The following is an 18,381-nucleotide window of genomic DNA, read 5'->3' on the forward strand; positions in this document are numbered from 1 at the left end:
GAACACACGCCACCATGGGCTTTAGAATCGCAATAGAAACCTGCCGCCTTGTGTGGGGGAAGAGAAAGAGCAGCGGTTAGGTTTAATCGCCTAGGGTACTTGAAACATAGAGTGGGTCTTTTTACATGGAATCATTGGTACACGGGGAGATCGCACTAGAGATGAACTTATCTTTTTTTTCTTTGTGAGGATGAGATGAACTTATCTTAATGTGTAGGATGTCAAACGGCTACGCGTGGATCCATTAGTTCGTGTGATTGTGATCTTGGGCAGTAATCATTGCTTAACTACGCCATCCGTCGCCGCATAAAGCTATAATCCTTGGCAGTAATACGAAATTACTAGGATTTTGACAAAGAATATCTGGATCCATCTTGGACCTGGAATCTTTGACCCTGGCAGACCGGGCCCTGGCAGCCAGCGCGGGCAGACCACCACCACTGACTGACGCACTCGCAGCATCTCGATGCCGAAATGAACCTGAGCCCGGCCCTACCCGTCCGAGCCGCCGTCCCGGTCTTCCCTCAAGCCGGGCCACCCGACCCGCTGCCACGGCCCACCACCATACGAATTCACCACCAGTTTTCTTCCAGTGGCTCCTTCCGCCCGGCCAGTCAAACGGCAGTCGCGGTTGCTGCTGGGCGTGGAGAGGCTGAGTCACGCACGCACGCACGCGACGCGACGCGGGCCAGCGAGCCAGCCGCGAGAGCCGGCGCGGACGGGGAGGGGACGCGACCCACACGCCTCCCTCCCCCCTCCCTACATTTCCTCCGCACTGTCCCCACCAGCACGCTCCCCCTCCCCCTCGCTCCGCTCAGTGTGTGCCGCCCCGCCCCCACCCCGCCCCCACCTGTTCGACGGAACTCCGGCGAGGCGGCGATGGTCTTCAAGGGCCGCTTCTTCTCGTCGCGGCACAAGTCGTCCGAGTCCTCCAGCCCCGACGGCAGCAACAGCCCGCGCACGCCCACCTCCGCCCCCGGGGCGGCCTCCGCGGCCTCGCCGGCCTCCTCCTCCGCCTCCTCCAGATCCGACAAGAAGAAGCCCAAATCCGAGACCCCCAAGAAGCGCGACAAGCTCTTCGGCTCCGCCGCCGTCGCCGTGCCCTCCCCCAGGGCCTCCCCGGCCTCCTCCACCTCCAGCCCCTCCGCCGCCAAGCACCACCTCAGGGATGCGGCCCCCGCCGCCGCGCTCTCGCCGATCCTCGCCTCCTCGCTCGGCCTCAACAAGATCAAGACGAGATCCGGCCCGCTGCCGCACGAGGGCCAGCGGATGGCCGCCGCGCTCGGGAGCAGCAACCTCGCGCGCGGCCACTCCCAGGCGGGGACAGCCTCCGGGAAGAAGGGCGTCAGCTCGTGGGCCGATTCCACCAGCGCTGGCAGTGCTAGTAACCGGGGCAAGGGAAAGGCCGCCGAGCAGCCCGTGCAACCCGTGCGCGCCGTGGAACCGGAAGGGAAGAGCGCTGCAAAAGGTAGTGGTGATCCTGCGTGTGTATGTACCCTGTTTGCAAGTTTTGTTCATGGCTTTGCTGCATAGTCCTGTAAGCTGGCTACTGATTGGTGGAAGCTAGGGCTTAGAACTTAGTACTAGTGCTGGTGAGCTCTCATATAGGCCGCGAATGGGAGTGTAGGCTCTAGCTATTCATGCTATTCAATTGCTTACTAAGTTGGCGGTTTCCGATAAGACATCACACAGCAGATGATCTGTAGTCTCACCTTAGATGTGTTGAGTTGTCGAGTGACGCAAATGCGTAACTCATCTTGATGTATGTCGTATCCAGATACCTGGTGCTGACGAAATGAATTTTCTAATCGTTGCCAAATCGAAACGGCAAGAGAATGTTCGTTATTGCTTACCTGTTTTAGTGATTCAGCATAAGGCGACCCCAACTAAATATAGGTGCATTGTGCGCCCCTTAATTCTATATAAACAATTCATTGTATGATAGTCTTTTTTCTGACACCTGGTAGGCGTCACTCAGTATCACTTCCTTGACACTTGTCGATGGGTACAGAGCCGTATTCGGCAATTCGCTTGTGCTTCATTTGTTCGTAATATTAAAGTGTTTGGTGCAGCGTACTGAATGATACTGTAGATATGCATATTGTATTGCTATAGCTGTCTGATTACAATCCTATAGTGCATGGTGTAATTGATTTTATGAATCTCATATGAAGATTACGAGTAGGCTCGAATGCAGTACATTCTACTTTACTACTCCCTCTGTTCCCAAATATAAGTCTTTCTAGAGATTTCAACAAGTGACTACATACGGAGCAAAATGAGTAAACCTACGCTCTAAAATATGTCTACATACATCCGTATGTTGTTGTCTTTTTGAAATGTCTAAAAAGACTTACATTTAGGAACGAAGGGAGTACATTTGTATGCCCATAGGGCAATACCTAACAGCTGCTGGATCTCTCTATGCAAATTAAAACCAAGTGTGTCTTCTCTATAACTCTATACCATGTTTGTGTGTTCTGGCGTCTTTCTTTTGTGGGGATTGTTCTCTTTGTTCTGCTAATAGATGTTTACATTTGACCTGGTCCTTTGCTCTGGCGCTCTTTTGTCTTGACAACCATATCTGATACGTGGGCATATAATCTATCTTATACACAGCTAAATCTAATTCATTTCGGAACCATTCGGGAGATTTGAGGACTCCGCCCCAAATACCAGCGACCGTGGTAATGATGTATTTGTATATGCTTTCCACTCCTTACTTACAAGTAAACGATGAGTTGTCCAACTTTCCCTTTTTTCTTCTTACACGTCTGCATCCACATTTTAATTGGCAGTCTGCATATGATGCCTGTGAAACGCCAAAGGAATCCGAGTCTCCACGCTTCAAGGCCATTATGCAGGCTACCAGTGCACCAAGGAAGAGAAACCCTTCAGATATAAAGAGTTTTTCACATGAGTTGAACTCCAAAGGGGTCCGACCATTCCCATTCTTGAAACCTCGAGGCGTATACAACTTGAAGGTAATCTCAGTTATTGTTCTGAGTGAGATGATTTCAATGCTGTATCCACATTTCACACTTTTATTTTATTTTTGCCTGATTCTTCTACTACCCAATAATTATGATCTTGTCATTTGTTGTCTATGCAGGAGGTGTTAAAAGTTATTCAGGTGAGATTTGAGAAGGCAAAGGAAGAGGTAAATACAGATTTGGCAGTTTTTGCGGGGGACTTGGTTAGTGTAATGGAGAAGTACGCAGACTCTCATCCTGAGTGGAAAGAAACTTTGGAGGATTTGTTAATACTTGCACGCAGCTGCTCTGTAATGACACCCGGGGAACTTTGGCTGCAATGTGAAGGTATAGTGCAAGATTTGGATGATCAACGTCAGGAGCTCCCAATGGGTGTGCTGAAGAAGCTTTACACTCGGATGCTCTTTATCCTTACAAGATGTACAAGGCTGCTCCAGTTTCACAAGGAGAGTGGATTTGCTGAGGATGAAATTGTTATGGATCAGCGAGATAAGATTATACAATCTGCTGATAACAAGATTTTAACGCAATCAGGTCCACATGCTACAACAAGCAGAAGTAGCAAAAGCGATGCAAGAAAATCATACAGTCAAGAGCAGCATAATCTGAAATGGAGAAGAAGCCAGGAGATAAAACCTGTTAAGCTTCTGCCCCTTGACACTGATATCAAGAAAGAGGTTGAATCTCCAACCAGAGAACGGATTTCTTCCTGGAAACCTTTTCCATCACCTGTTCCAAAGCCCCCAAAAGAACCTACCCCTATTAAAGAGGAATCGCCTACTAAGAAAATAGATACACTCGCTACGATTCCTAGCGGCGTTGAGTTAACCAGTCCAGTAGAATCTGTATCACATCAACCACTTCCTCCCAAGCATCAACACAAAACTTCATGGGGACACTGGTCTGACCAGCCAAATATTTCTGAAGAGGGTTCAATAATGTGTCGCATATGTGAAGAATATATCCCTACAAATTACGTAGAAAATCATTCGGCAGTCTGTGCAATCGCTGACAGGTGTGACCAAAAAGGTGTAAGCGTTGATGAACGTTTAGTAAGAGTTGCAGAAACACTTGAAAAGTTGGTCGAGTCTTATACGCAGAGAGACCTTATCAATTCTGTCAGCAGCCCAGATGCTGCAAAAGTTTCAAATCCAAGCATCAATGAAGAATCTGATGGTGCCTCTCCAAAACTGTCTGATTGGTCTAGAAGAGGTTCTGCTGATATGATCGACTATCTCCAAGAGGCTGATAACACTATTTCGTTGGATGATATAAAAAATCTTCCTTCAATGACATGTAAGACTCGCTTTGGGCCGAAATCTGATCATGGAATGGCTACATCATCGGCAGGAAGTATGACTCCTCGATCTCCACTAACGACTCCAAGATCAAATCATATAGACATGCTTTTAGCTGGGAGAAGTGCGATTAATGAGAGTAACGATCTTCCACAGGTAAGCCATGCATACAATTTATGTTATTATATGTATGTCTATGTTTTTGCATTAGTAACAGATCATTCTGCTAGAAAGTTGTTAGTTGTGAAATTACCCAGACTGTGGAAAAGTTAGCTAGTACTCCTATCTTTGTTTATATGAGTTTGATGTGCAAAGCTAGTAACCATGATAATATATGCCGAGTACTGAACTACTGATGTTTGATGTTTTATTCTCTTATTTATGAGTTATAACAATTTAATGCAATTGTGCAACTTCTGAATGTTAACTGCTCAAAATAAATAACATAAATACGACATAAAGGGATCCGTAGATTTTCATGATAGTAGGGGAAGTCATTCTTGTATCCCCATTAGCGTTTTTTTTTCTGTTAGGAAATTACTTATATTGCAGAATTAATTAGCTTAGAGCATCTCCAGCCGTTGCCCCCCCCAGGAGGCGCTAAAAATCACCGCCTGGGGGCGTACCAGCGCTAACTGCGCGCTGGGGGCGTGATGCTCCCCAGTCGCCGCGCCCACGTTTTTTTGAAAAACAAAATTCGGCACAAACAAGGCGCAAATTCAACCAAACTTCGGCGAGTTCATAACATATTTAAAATATTTTACAAAAGAAGGAAAAAACACACTACTAGACCCGTCGTCGCCCTCGCCGGCGAAGCTCTACATGTCGAGGAGCCTGTAGAACTTCGTGTAGTCGCCGCCGCCGCCGTCGTCGTCGTCGTCGCCTCCTCCGCGGCCGCCGTCCCTGCTGCTCCCCTGCCCAGGGTCGCCGACGCGCGGTGGGTTGGACGATCCGGGGGCGTCCTCGTCCTCGCCGCTGTCGAGGATCACCACGCCGTTATCGTCCTCGCGCCCAAGCTGGCGGGCGGCTATCTCCTCCAGGGCTCGGCGCTGCTGGACCATCTCGTCGCGGAGGTAGTCGTCCCGCGCCCACTTTAGGGCCTCCTCGTCGGAGAAGCCGTGCCGGACTATGGCCTCGTACTCCGCGGGGAGGCCGGGCTCCACCTTTGGCCTGACCAGCCGGGCAGAGGTGGGGGAGGAGTCGGTGATGCGGACGCCGGAGCTGCGGGTGCGCTGGCTGATCGGCGCGTCCTGGTGCTCCGGCTTGACGGGGAGGAGGGAGGGAGAGCTGGACGAGCGGCCGGACGAGGAGGACGCCGGGTCCATGCGTCTCGGCGTCCATGAGCTCCCACGCCGGCGGGAGAAGGAGGGGGGAGCGGGGTACTCCAGCCTGGGCGTGTTGCCGCCCTCGATGTACTCGAGGACGGCCTCCAGCGTGCGGCCGGGCTCGCCCCACCATCGGCGGCGGCCGTCGAAGTTGAGCCTTCCGGAGGGCACGACGCCGTTGGTGGCCTCGAGCTGCTCGGTGTGGCAGTGACGGAAATACCGCTCCCACAGTCGTGAATGTACCTCGGCCCTTCCCTCGCCGCCTGCGGCAGAGAGGCACGGATGCGGGCGATCTCCGCACGACGCGCCGGCCCGGTGGGCGGCGGTGGCACCGGGACCCCGCCGGCGCTGATCCTCCAAGCCCCGGGCACCCGCATGTCCGGCGGGACCGGGTACTCGGCCTCATAGAGAAGCCGAGCTTCGTCCTTGTGAAGGTGGCGGCGGCCGAAGCCGTTCGCCGCGCGCCGTTGCCTGGAAAGCGCTCGGCCATTGTGTGAACAGGAGACGGCGAGAAGAGAGGGAGGGACGGGGGCGTCAGCGGTGGAGAGTCTGTGCGTCACCGGTGCGGGAGGGATCGACTTATATAGGCGGCACTCGCATGGCCGCCGTGTGTACGCGTGGCGGGCGAGAGGACGCGCGTCGTCCCGTCTTCACTGCGCCGCCCGTGAGGCACCAATGGAGGAGGCTGACCGGCGCGGCAGCTTTGGCATTGATTCCGCCGCGGGAACCGAGGCGATGAGGACGACGACGCGACGAGTCGCTGCCAAGGAGGGCCCGTCGATTTTCGCGCCAAAAACGGTTCGGCCGGCGCCCCCAGCGCGCCGGGTTCGGCCTGGGTCCGCCGGCGCCAATTTCGGCCCGAGCCGGCGAAAAAAGGGCCTTTGGGGGCGTGACTGGGCCGATTTTTCGGCGCCGGCGGCCGAAAAATCGCCGGGGGGGGGGGGGGCTTTTGGGGGCGCGGCTGGAGATGCTCTTAGTACCAGCACAATGTTACTTACGTAATCAGAAAGTACCATATAGGACGTGTTTGTTTCACCGTTTTTGGCCTGGCATCTGATTACAGTGTCATCCAAACCCATTATTCATGTTTGGTTGAGGGGGTGTTTGTTTACAGGGACTTTTTTGTGTAGGGACTAGAAAAAGTCCCTCTTAGAGACTTTTTAACCAAACAGGAGGGACTACTAGGAACTAAAAGTTGCTTTTTGGGACTAAATGAAGAAGACTCTCAAGAAGAGTCTTTTTGGGACTTCTCCAACAATGCCCCTCCCTGCACCCATTGCCTCGCCGCCCCATGGTGTTGTTTGGCTGTTATTTTTCTTTATACTAGGGGTAACATGGTTTTTTACATGTCATTTAATAACCTCTAGGGAGGGACTAGGGACTTTTTAGTCCCTGGAAACAAACAGGGAGGGACTTTTTAGGGACTAGACTTTTAAGTTGGGACTAGAAAAAGTCCTAGGACTTATGAACCAAACAGGGCCTGAGTTATGCTGGAATTAAATACTGTGGAATCGGATTACAGCGCTGTACAAAGCCGATTACGCCCAGCCCTGGCCGTTAAATGATCTGGTCCTGATCTTTCTTCTCGCTTGACATCTCCTTCATATAGATGCCGAGCTCGACACATCACTCATCTATCGAGCAGCATCCACGCCAGTGGCCGGCCATCACCAGATCTGGTTGCTGCAATATCTGCCTCACAGTATCGGGCACCGATGGCCGGCCATCGCCAGATCTTGTCGCTGCATGTGCTGCTGCTGCCATTGGCACCACTGCAGCCGCTAATCTCTCTTCCAATCATGCGACCTCCTCTCAGCTTTTAGGCATCCAAGAACGGCGACCGGCGAACTCTGTCTTCTTTATACTAGGGGTAACATGGTTTTTTACATGTCATTTAATAACCTCTAGGGAGGGACTAGGGACTTTTTAGTCCCTGGAAACAAACAGGGAGGGACTTTTTAGGGACTAGACTTTTAAGTTGGGACTAGAAAAAGTCCTAGGACTTATGAACCAAACAGGGCCTGAGTTATGCTGGAATTAAATACTGTGGAATCGGATTACAGCGCTGTACAAAGCCGATTACGCCCAGCCCTGGCCGTTAAATGATCTGGTCCTGATCTTTCTTCTCGCTTGACATCTCCTTCATATAGATGCCGAGCTCGACACATCACTCATCTATCGAGCAGCATCCACGCCAGTGGCCGGCCATCACCAGATCTGGTTGCTGCAATATCTGCCTCACAGTATCGGGCACCGATGGCCGGCCATCGCCAGATCTTGTCGCTGCATGTGCTGCTGCTGCCATTGGCACCACTGCAGCCGCTAATCTCTCTTCCAATCATGCGACCTCCTCTCAGCTTTTAGGCATCCAAGAACGGCGACCGGCGAACTCTGTCTTCTTTATACTAGGGGTAACATGGTTTTTTACATGTCATTTAATAACCTCTAGGGAGGGACTAGGGACTTTTTAGTCCCTGGAAACAAACAGGGAGGGACTTTTCAGGGACTAGAGACTTTTTAGTTGGGACACCTCTGTTGATTGACTGCCTTTTCTGCGCGACAGTTACCGGGGGTAACCAAACAAAACGAGCAATCGCCTCGTCACAGCCGCAGCACCGTGTATCCTCATTACCTTACCCGTGGCCCAGCCAAACGCCTCCGTAACCTGAGGATGACATGTGGATAGTTCTTCCTAATTGTGCATCTTTGGTATTGATCTAATTATGTATTTCAATGTAACAAGTGCTAACCATTTCATATTTGAAATTTCTTCGGCTTCATCATCAACTTTTCAAGTTGCTAAAATAGTTCCATTCAATCTGTGCAGATTGTTGAACTTGCTGATATTGCACGATGTATTGCAAATACTCCTCTGGATGAAGAAAGTGCTTTGTCCCAATTGGTTACTTGCATAGAAGATCTGCAAGAAATTGTCAATCGTAGGAAGCACGAAGCCCTCACAGTGCAAACATTTGGCACTCGCATAGAAAAGCTCCACCGGTGAGGATCTGCTGAGTCAATACAATTCTTTCAGCAACTTCACTTTTGCTCATTTATAACAGTATTACTATTTTCCTTTTTTAACTCTTGAATTGATTCTGCCTTCTCATTTTCATAAATCCTTCAGGGAGAAATACCTGCAGCTTTGTGACTCAGTTGATATGGACAAGGTTGACTCGTCGAGTACCATAATGGACGAAGAAGATGATGTTGTTCGTAGCTTACGAGCAAGTCCTGTTCATCCAGTCAAGGATCGTACTTCAATCGATGACTTTGAAATCATAAAACCTATCAGCCGCGGAGCATTTGGACGTGTTTTCTTGGCCAAGAAAAGAACTACAGGAGACCTCTTTGCTATAAAGGTATTTTTTGTAGATACTCATGTCATCTGTCAGTATATTTTTTTTAGTGAATGTACCAAAAATGGCATGGAGCAAGTAATTGGATTGAAAAACATTAGCGGGCTTACATGAATGTCCTGACAGAGAGAAGTTCTTGTGGGATTTTAGTTTTCAGGGATGGGGGCATTTTCCCCTTGTATTGGCTCCCAGCTTGCTAATTCAAGAAAAAGAAAAGGTCGAGTATAGCTAGTGTTAGTTCTCACATTTCAATCTGGACTACCATCTTTGCCTATTCATGTTTGTTAGCACGTAAAACTAGGTTTCGGAAAGGATCATATTACATGATCACTTTCCATAAGAATGGATGTGTATTGTGCTTTTGATAGGACTTGATTGCATGCTGACACACCACATAAATCAATACCATGGGACTGATTTTACTACTAAACGCTTCTCAGCTTATGTTCATGTAGAAGTACAGCAGCAAATTTGAATTTGCTCTGGTAAAGCTTTCATTTGTTTCATGGCGAAGAATACTCATGTGCTGGATTCCTCTACTTTAAGCAGGTACTTAGGAAGGCAGATATGATTCGAAAAAATGCCGTCGAAAGTATATTGGCTGAACGCGATATATTGATCACGGTCAGGAATCCTTTTGTGGTGAGTGAACTTACAGTTATGACTATCAACTAGGATATAACTTGATTCTAAAATGGTTATGCTTTTGGAAGGTTCGTTTCTTCTATTCGTTTACCTCTCGGGAAAATTTGTATCTGGTCATGGAGTACTTAAATGGAGGCGACCTGTATTCTTTACTGAGAAATTTAGGGTGCTTGGATGAAGATGTTGCTCGTGTATATCTTGCAGAAGTTGTAAGTTTATTTACAAGTTTGTGTCTGAGCACTTCTCATTTTCTCCCTGCCAATTTATTAAAAAATAATATGCTGCAGGTGCTAGCTTTGGAATATTTGCACTCCATGCAGATTGTTCACAGAGATCTAAAACCTGACAACCTATTGATTGCTCATGATGGGCATGTAAAGGTAACGCACACAGATGATAATTGACCTCTCTCCGAATCATCGCATCTTCCACATTTGATAGTTGTAGAATAGCATTCTTATTTTTCAAATGTGATTCTTATTTCTGTTTGGTTACTGGTTGTATTTACTTTGATAGAAGAAAATCAGATTTGTAACAGGAGATAAAATAACCAGCCAACTTACATGCTATTGAGTATAATCAATATTCAAGTCCATGATGCGTTATTAGAAATTTATAATGCCACCATGTCATCTTTTTTTTTTGGATTTCAGAGGCTCCGAGCTTCGTGTTAGCGTATTAGGTAATGCTAAAAAACCATGATTTTTTTTCTTGGAGAAAAACATAGGATTTCGCTACAAATCGAACGTCAAATTTTTGAGCATGGCAAATCAAATGTTTTTAAGGGAAAATTATGTTGTCGCGTGGATGGTAATTTTTCCTTTAGCAAGCATGGCAAATCCTTGCCATGTTCAGTTTTTGGCCAGGATCTACCATGCTTGCTAAAGGAAATTGCCATCCTCGCGACAACATAAATTTCCATAAAAAATCGTTCGATTTGCCATGGTTAAAAATCTGATGAAAAACACAAGGCACTGTCAAATTTAAGCTTAGTGCAGATCCATTGGCTTATTACGAGGTGCTATACATAATTAAAGAACATATTTGTGACACAAGTTTGTTTCTGAATTCCCATTTCTTGCAGCCTAAAATTATTTCATTAGCCACTACTTCCATACCCAATATCCTATTTTCTAAGCATTTTACGGGCAGGAAGAATACCATTTCCGTTATTGCGATACCATGTCTATTTCCTCCTAATATTTATGCTGTTTTTAATCTTCATTTCCTTCAGTTGACAGATTTTGGGTTGTCCAAGGTTGGTCTGATCAATAGCACAGATGATCTATCTGGCCCTGCTGTTAGTGGGGCTTCATTGTATGGAGACGATGAACCTCAGATGAATGAATTAGAGGAAATGGATCACCGAGCACGGCGACAAAAGCGTTCTGCGGTTGGAACCCCTGATTATTTAGCACCAGAAATCCTTTTGGGGACAGGGCATGGTAAAATGATAAACATAATTTTAGTTTAAATTCTATGTTTTCTTCTGGTCTTGACTATTACTTTTTTGCTGTGTGCATTATCTTCACAGGTACTAGTGCAGATTGGTGGTCTGTAGGTGTAATTCTTTTTGAGTTACTTGTTGGAATACCTCCATTTAATGCAGAGCACCCTCAGGTACCATACTTTGCATTTTCTGTATAAAATGTTGGTTGCTAGAACTCAATGTTGGTTTTTGTTATCTGGATGTGTTGATGCAACTTGACATTCTTGTTGTACTTGTTTCTGCAGACAATTTTTGACAATATTCTTAATCGCAAAATACCTTGGCCACATGTCCCAGAAGAGATGAGTTTTGAAGCGAAAGATCTAATTGACAAGTAAGATTTTTTCCAAACCATCTGAGTACTTAATTAATAATATTTATAGCGTTACATGATAGTATGTTATTGCTTCCTGTTCAAATGTTAATAAGGGCTTTAGGTATTGTGCTTTGTCGTACTTTGGGGAGTTGGGATCTGGGAGCACTGTTCCAAATATGGCCAGTCAATCGACATCTTGGTCAGTTAATCGCCACTCGGTGGATCACCGAATAGCCAATTAACTGATTTATCGGACGATTAACTGGAAAATGCGCCTATTTATCCCTACTCAGCACCTGACCGATATATGGTACCAGTTACCGATATCCTGAACATTATCTGGGAGTTAAAGGGCTAATATTATTGCATGTTTGGGCTGCATTCATTTTGATTATTGTTGCAATACACAAAAGAAACCTAACCATACATGTCCACTAATTATACTCCCTCCGTCCCAAAATTCTTGTCTTAGATTTGTCTAGATACGGATGTATCAAGTCATGTTTTAGTATTAGATACATCCGTATCTAGACAAATGTAAGACAAGGATCTTGGGACGGAGGGAGTATCTTCTAAATCATACACTAATGATCCACCTTCTCCTCGAAAAGGAGATTTTAGTAAATAACCAAATATAGCACTGGGGCTAAGGATCTATCATGAGATTCACCTAAATAATCGAAGCCTGAAAGGTATAATCCATTATTATTCATTTATACGCTGTTGGGTAAACTGACATACGATCTTGCTTACTTCAACTGTTCGATCACCACACAAGTTGCTTCAGATCAAGTTTATTAATTAGAATTTCATATTGTTGGTTGTATTACACAGGTGGGATTTAGAGTCAAACTAGACACAAGTACTTCCATACTCATGTCATTGCAAACAGTTATAGTTGTTCGCCGGATAGCTTGGCATTTGCTCTCTACTTTGAGATGACATAGAACCGGCCTTTATAGTTTTGCAGTTTCTATGAATAGGATAATAGTAGTACTGTAGTAGCATGTTCCGTATATGCTATGTTTGTCACCCGTGCTCTCAGTGCAATATATAGTCTGGAATCTTTGTACATTTTCTCTTTTAAGTATAGGCATGCCATCAATGGTGCAGATTTCAGTTACAAGACCGCTTAGCAACTTCATGCTCAGATTCTAAATGTTTGATCTATTTAATTGCCGATATTGTTTAAGTAAGACTAGAGTGATCTTACAATAAGTTCCTCCAGATTTTTGACAGAAGACCCTCATCAACGTCTAGGATCAGATGGTGCCTCTGAGGTATTTTGATGGTGCTAGAAATTTCCTTTCATGGAACTTTATTTCATTGATACTCTATTAAAATATTTTATGATATATACCTGATTGATGTTGCTAATCCTATTTCCTTTAGGTCAAACAACATCCATTCTTTAAGGATGTTAGCTGGGATACCATTGCTAGGCAGAAGGTGAGATAGTGTTAACGATTATTTTCTGAAGACACGAACTGCATCTCTTTTGTACAGGCATACCAGGGATAACAGAAAAATCATTTGCAGGCTGCCTTCGTTCCCTCCTCAGATAGTGCATTTGATACCAGCTACTTCACCAGCCGTTACTCTTGGAATCCATCAGATGAAAACATATATGAAGCATATGAGTTTGAGGATTCCAGTGAGAATGGAAGCCTTAGTGGCAGCAGTAGTTGCGTGAGCAATCACCAAGATGACATGGTATGGATAATTTTTGTCTCAGTGATTGAAAAGAACATGATTAAGCAATTTCAGTAGTTGTAGGAAGCAAAAAAAAAAGCTGTATTTTCATTTCGGATTGTTAATCTACCTTTATGTTCTTCAGTTCCTTTGGTAAAACTGTTTCAAAATTGTGAATTAGGGGGATGAGCATGGAGGTGGCCCCACCGACTTTGAATCTGGCCCAAATGTCAATTACTCTTTCAGTAACTTCTCGTTCAAGGTAAACCTACAGCTTCACAGGCCTTACTTTTCGTTCATATCCAATGATGATTGAAGTATATCAACACATAGATTGAATGATCTTGAATTAACTGTTCCCCAAGTGTGTGTGTTAGCCCTTCCCTTTCCACTATATCAAACATAGCTTACATTTCTTTCTTCGAGTGAATTTTGAATATTACAAGTTTGCACGCAAATTGCAAGAAAATGACAGCTCAAGGACCAAATTGCAAGAAAATTGCTTTGTCCGATTGGTGGACAGGCAATTTGGCGTGCTGTGTGGGAATGGTGTAGTATTTTGTAAGTATGAAGTGAGCCTGGGTGGGACTTGGATGCATCCTAAAACTTGGTAGTTTTGTAGTAGAGTTTTTTGATCCCCAAAATCTGCAATCTTGTAATAGTTTCTACATCCAACCATTTTTACTAAATTTACGCGTCCTGTCCACTGCTTGGCATTAAATATCACCATTTTAACATCATCGTATACTGTTAAGAGCCAGATGCAAATATTCCGCACAATCATTGCCATAGTAGCCAGAGGCAAATATTGAATGCTAAGTTACTATAAATGGTGGTCGTCTATGGGTGAGTTGGTTAAGCTATAGTTCATTTATCCACTGTAACACATTATACACATAGTACAAATACCCAAAGTTATTAGTAATGTTCCAACACTGCAAATGACAGTTTTGACCTGTCACTGCATCTGTGGTCTGGTTTCAAATGCGAAACCAGTCCTTAAAATGTAAATCCAGTCCCTTTTGTGCATCGCCCTTGTAAATTCTTCTGGCCACAGAATCCATCCCAAAGTTATTAATAATGACCCGGCACTGCAAATAACAGTTTTCACCTGTCATTGTGATTGCGATCTGGTTTCAAATATGATATTAGTCCTTAAATATACATCCGTGAAATTTTATTATTAGCCCCCTCGTGCATATATGCTGCATATCATTCTTCTAAATTCTTCTTGCCGCAGAATCTTTCACAACTTGCATCCATCAATTATGATCTGCTGACGAAAGGATTGAAGGACGAGCCTCCTATGAAACCTGAAACATAGCCGTGTTTATACTGAGGTTTGATTTATTTGAAGTAACCAAAACAGTTTACAAGGCGCTTGGGTGGTGTGGATCTTGTACATGTAAGTGCGCCAGTTTTACGCGCAGTTAAATATCGCATATGCGATGCTGTTCCATCTAATTGCTACTATCAATTTTGCAGATGAAAGTGAGGCATGGACATCCAGCGGAGTGCAGTTTTGCGGTGGAAACAATTGTGGTGTCATCGTCGGTGAAACATCCTTGACCATAAGTTGGCATGAGTTACCTAGGAGCTCTGTTTTTTCTTTTCTTTTTCTTTTTTTCGTCCCATCATCGGCCTTGGGTGCCCAAGATTGGTCAAGGTTTACTGTATTCAGAATACAACTCCTGAAAGTGTAGATGGTCTCAGAATTGTCGTAATTGTGGCAGGTCAATGGGGATGGAGTAGGTTTACCTGTACCCAGAACTGTTGCGTAACATTCACTGGGTATAAATCTGGTCAATGCCAATGCTCCAAACTTCTTGCTGTTGGTATCAGTTTTCTTAATTGCCTGGTACATCTAGAGTATATTTTTACCCATCCGTTGACACTTATATGCTGACAAAGATTAAAATTTAGGCTTTTATTATTTCGTAAAATGAGGCATAATTCTTTTAGGCCCCGTTTGGATTGTTGTTTGCTCCTAAATACCATTGATAGACCTTGAGCCGTCATTTTTATTCCGGACAAAAATTATTTTACGGCCGGTATATACACTTGTAAATTAAATCCGGGTGAAAATGATTGGATCCAAGTATTATATAGCGACGTTTGTATTTGTATAATCTAGCTTAGTTCCATAGAACAGTCGGAGTTTTTGTAACAGAACCGTGCCCTGAAATTTAGCTGAAAATGATTGGATCCAAGTATATTTTTGTGCATGACATGACATATGCCTCAGGACTATCTACTCACTCTGCCCCAAAATATATAGTGCATATTAGATTTTTATAGTCCAACTTTGTAACCTTTAACCAAATTTATAGATGAAATTGTCGAACATCTAGAATACACTAGATTCATCACAAGATATATTTGATGTGGTAGCTATAGATATTTTTCTCTATAAACTCGGTCGAAGTCAGTGAAGCTCAACTTGAGAGAAAACCGGTCAACAAAGCGTGTATAATCATGAATAATCACGATGCGCTACAAAAAGGCAGCAATCAGTCCAACCACCTTCAGAAACAAGACATTCTGCTCTTTCTATGGCCACATTCAGTCAAATACATCAGACAGACAGGTGCCATAAAAAAGCGTTAGATAGAAAGCGAGCATTCACATATCCCAGGTAACATTGAAGATTAGAATACACGCCAAAACGCTGGAACATCAATGGTCAACCCAGGGCAGGAGAAATTTCGGTGAACATCGATTTGTCAACCAATGGCAGGAGCAGTTTCTTCTGGCCATATCCATACACTGATAGTAGGAATCTTCTTTCTTAGGTGTTCTCATTGAATGCGTGGCCGCACTCCGGGCACTCGTAGAAGATAGTCTGCCCCTCATCCGCTGACCGAAGCTGCAATTGCACGTCAAGAAGGTCGGTAGGATTCAGAACTAGAAAGAGAAAATCATAACTAAAGCTGAAGGTCAGCAAATAACCTGCTTCGTGTAATATTCGAGTTCATGATGGTTGCATTCTGGACAGGCTCGCTCTGTCTAAAGGCAGAAGAGGATATATGTGAAACGCTCAAGGTATCCATCCATCCACCCAAAAAGTAATAACCAGGGGGAAAAGGCAAATAATTTAGCTTACCAGGGATCTTTGCACGATTATGTCCATATTTGGCGCCGATTCAAGAACCACAAACGGTTTCATCTTTAGCTCTCTTCTAATATCCTGTCAACAACATATACAATTCAAAATCAAGCACGTGTTGCTAAAATAGAAACTTGTGTTGCCTGGTAAAAGAATCTGCACATGCCAAGCTAGCAGGATCTAGAATCAACAGGTATCTTATACTAGACCCCAAAATCAAAAATTGTTAAAGTATAACAGTTCTTGGGTAAGCTTACACACGCCGAGCTAGATAACCATCAGTTCTTAATTTATGGAATTCATTCCCTCAACAGGTATCTTATGCTAGACCCTAAGATCAAAATTGTCAAAGTATAACAGTTCTAGGGTAAGCTTACACATCCCGAGCTAGAAAATCATCAATTCTTAATGTATGGAATTTGTTCCATTTAATTAATTAAGCTAATTCATGCATTCCAAAAGACTGAACAATTTTCTCAAGTCCAGCAGTAGCTTGGCAGGACCAGTGTATTCCTTCAAGAAACACGACACTGCAATCTAATTAGCGCAGTATATAAGCCATCCTGCACACCTAGTTCTTCGCCTGGAACCATTGGTTGATTTTGACAGAGAGAGAGGGGCGTACCTCCGCGGTGACCGCGTACCGAGTTTCTTTCCCTTCGATATCTGCAGAAAATAAGGGGCCGGTTCTGCATTAGCCACGGGATTGCCAGTCACAAGGATGCTTGGGACCAAGAATTCTGTGATTGGGGGTCCGTAGAGAGGAGTAAACTTGGGCCTGGAGAAAGGATGGGAGGGAGGGGGGAGACCTTTGGCCTTGCGCTTGAAGCCGCAGAGAGGGCAGGAGGCGTAGCGGTGGGAGTTGAAGTCGAGGAGGGTGCCGCACACGCCGCAGAACAGGAAGTCGCGCGCCTGCCAGAAAGCCATCGCCGCCTGCCACGCTGCGCCGCCGTGCGGGAGATACGGGAAGAGAGGGGGAGAGAGCCTTTTCCTTCCTCTTCTTCGGACCTCTGTCTGCGGCGATGATCAGCAGGGGAACGGCCGGCTGCGCGCTTAGGGTTTCAGCGTGGATTCGCAGCCCGGCCCATTAAGATGGATGTGGACCGGTCACCACCAGGCGGGCCCTAGGGAAAACTCTAACGCCCAGCCCAAGAGGCCTGGTCACCGCGTGCACGCGCCAGAGGCTGGGTATCTTGTCTCAAAAAAAAAGAGGCTGGGTATCTTTTTTTTTCTTGAAAGGAGGATGGGTGCTTCCTGTTCTGAGTATCTTTTTAGAGCATCTCCAACAACGGCGCGAAAAGACGCGCACGTGGGGTAAACGGGCTTTTTAGCGCGTGGATTTTTTGACGCTCTTCAACGGTGGCGGAAAAGTAGCGCACGGGGGAAAACGCGGCAGCTCGCGCGCTAGATTTAGCGCACCGTTTCCAACGCGCCTATAAATTGCGGCGCTCGTCACGTGGCTTCCACCCTGCCACGCGTGTTCTCCCCGCTCCCTCTGCCGCTTCTCTGTTGCTTGCTCGCCGTGCCCTCACCGCGCCACCATGTCGCCGCGCAGCCGGGGATCGTCTGGCTACCGCGGTGTCCGCGAGCACCCTGGCGGCAGTTACTATGCCGAGATCCGGTCCGGCGACGTCCGGCTCGGCCTCGCCAAACCAGACGATGAACGCGCTGCAAAGTACTTTTTAACACGTCACGCGTTGGACGACTGTTGGAGATGCTCTTAGTACCACACAGTTATACGAGAAGAATTTCGACCACTTTAAAAGAGCGCTTCAACCGTTGCTCATCGCCGGGCTTGGTGACGCTTGCCTATGACCGTAGATGAACGGGGCAGACGGGAATTATGCAAGCCTCACATGATGCACCGTGTGAGTGCAGCATTTCCCTAATAACTGGATTTAAGCAAGCGGACTGGTACATCCGTGTACCGCTCCCGCAGCTTGTCTAGTACTTTCTTTTTTCCTTATTAATTGTTATATTTTGGCAATTTTCAATTACTAATATATTTTGAAAATTATATTTTGAAAATCATCAGCATTATGCACAGTTAATATCGCGGATGGCACCAACGGCCCTTGTCTGATGTATCTTTATTGTGTCTTAGCATTATTCATTGGCATAATCTTTGAAATCTTTGGCATCCCTAGCGGTTTGCACA

At 45.7% G+C, this 18,381-nt stretch overlaps 2 protein-coding genes across 2 annotated transcripts; one reads left to right on the top strand and one right to left on the bottom strand.

Annotated features, from left to right (window-relative positions):
• Positions 1 to 693: 693 nt before the first annotated feature.
• On the top strand, positions 694 to 14,955 carry LOC125550400 (probable serine/threonine protein kinase IREH1). The gene is made up of 18 exons (XM_048713393.1): positions 694 to 1,468; positions 2,620 to 2,687; positions 2,799 to 2,984; positions 3,113 to 4,447; positions 8,444 to 8,616; positions 8,744 to 8,978; positions 9,525 to 9,617; positions 9,689 to 9,829; positions 9,908 to 10,000; positions 10,855 to 11,065; positions 11,155 to 11,240; positions 11,355 to 11,443; positions 12,654 to 12,705; positions 12,818 to 12,874; positions 12,965 to 13,138; positions 13,299 to 13,379; positions 14,358 to 14,522; positions 14,603 to 14,955. Exons 1-17 carry the CDS (start codon positions 880 to 882, stop codon positions 14,439 to 14,441), a joined length of 3,747 nt encoding a protein of 1,248 aa, XP_048569350.1. The 5' UTR covers positions 694 to 879; the 3' UTR covers positions 14,442 to 14,522; positions 14,603 to 14,955.
• A 587-nt stretch (positions 14,956 to 15,542) lies between these two features.
• LOC125550401 (DNA-directed RNA polymerase I subunit RPA12-like) lies at positions 15,543 to 17,277 on the bottom strand. Its single transcript, XM_048713394.1, has 5 exons — positions 17,033 to 17,277; positions 16,849 to 16,889; positions 16,221 to 16,304; positions 16,067 to 16,123; positions 15,543 to 15,983 (listed from the first exon to the last, which is right to left on the bottom strand). Exons 1-5 carry the CDS (start codon positions 17,148 to 17,150, stop codon positions 15,906 to 15,908), a joined length of 378 nt encoding a protein of 125 aa, XP_048569351.1. The 5' UTR covers positions 17,151 to 17,277; the 3' UTR covers positions 15,543 to 15,905.
• Between the last annotated feature and the right edge of the window lie 1,104 nt (positions 17,278 to 18,381).

This window comes from Triticum urartu, chromosome 4, assembly GCF_003073215.2.
Source record: "Triticum urartu cultivar G1812 chromosome 4, Tu2.1, whole genome shotgun sequence".
NCBI lineage: Eukaryota > Viridiplantae > Streptophyta > Magnoliopsida > Poales > Poaceae > Triticum > Triticum urartu.

Bases quoted from the DNA above. Each gene is read 5' to 3' on its own strand.
- LOC125550400 (XM_048713393.1), top strand. From the start codon at position 880: ATGGTCTTCAAGGGCCGCTTCTTCTCGTCGCGGCACAAGTCGTCCGAG. The intron at 2,688-2,798 runs GTAATGATGTAT...TTTAATTGGCAG, and splicing joins CCCAAATACCAGCGACCGTG to TCTGCATATGATGCCTGTGA. The intron at 13,380-14,357 runs GTAAACCTACAG...TTCTTGCCGCAG, and splicing joins TCAGTAACTTCTCGTTCAAG to AATCTTTCACAACTTGCATC.
- LOC125550401 (XM_048713394.1), bottom strand. From the start codon at position 17,150: ATGGCTTTCTGGCAGGCGCGCGACTTCCTGTTCTGCGGCGTGTGCGGC. The intron at 16,124-16,220 runs GTAAGCTAAATT...TTCTGCCTTTAG, and splicing joins TAATCGTGCAAAGATCCCTG to ACAGAGCGAGCCTGTCCAGA. The intron at 15,984-16,066 runs GTTATTTGCTGA...GTGCAATTGCAG, and splicing joins TCGAATATTACACGAAGCAG to CTTCGGTCAGCGGATGAGGG.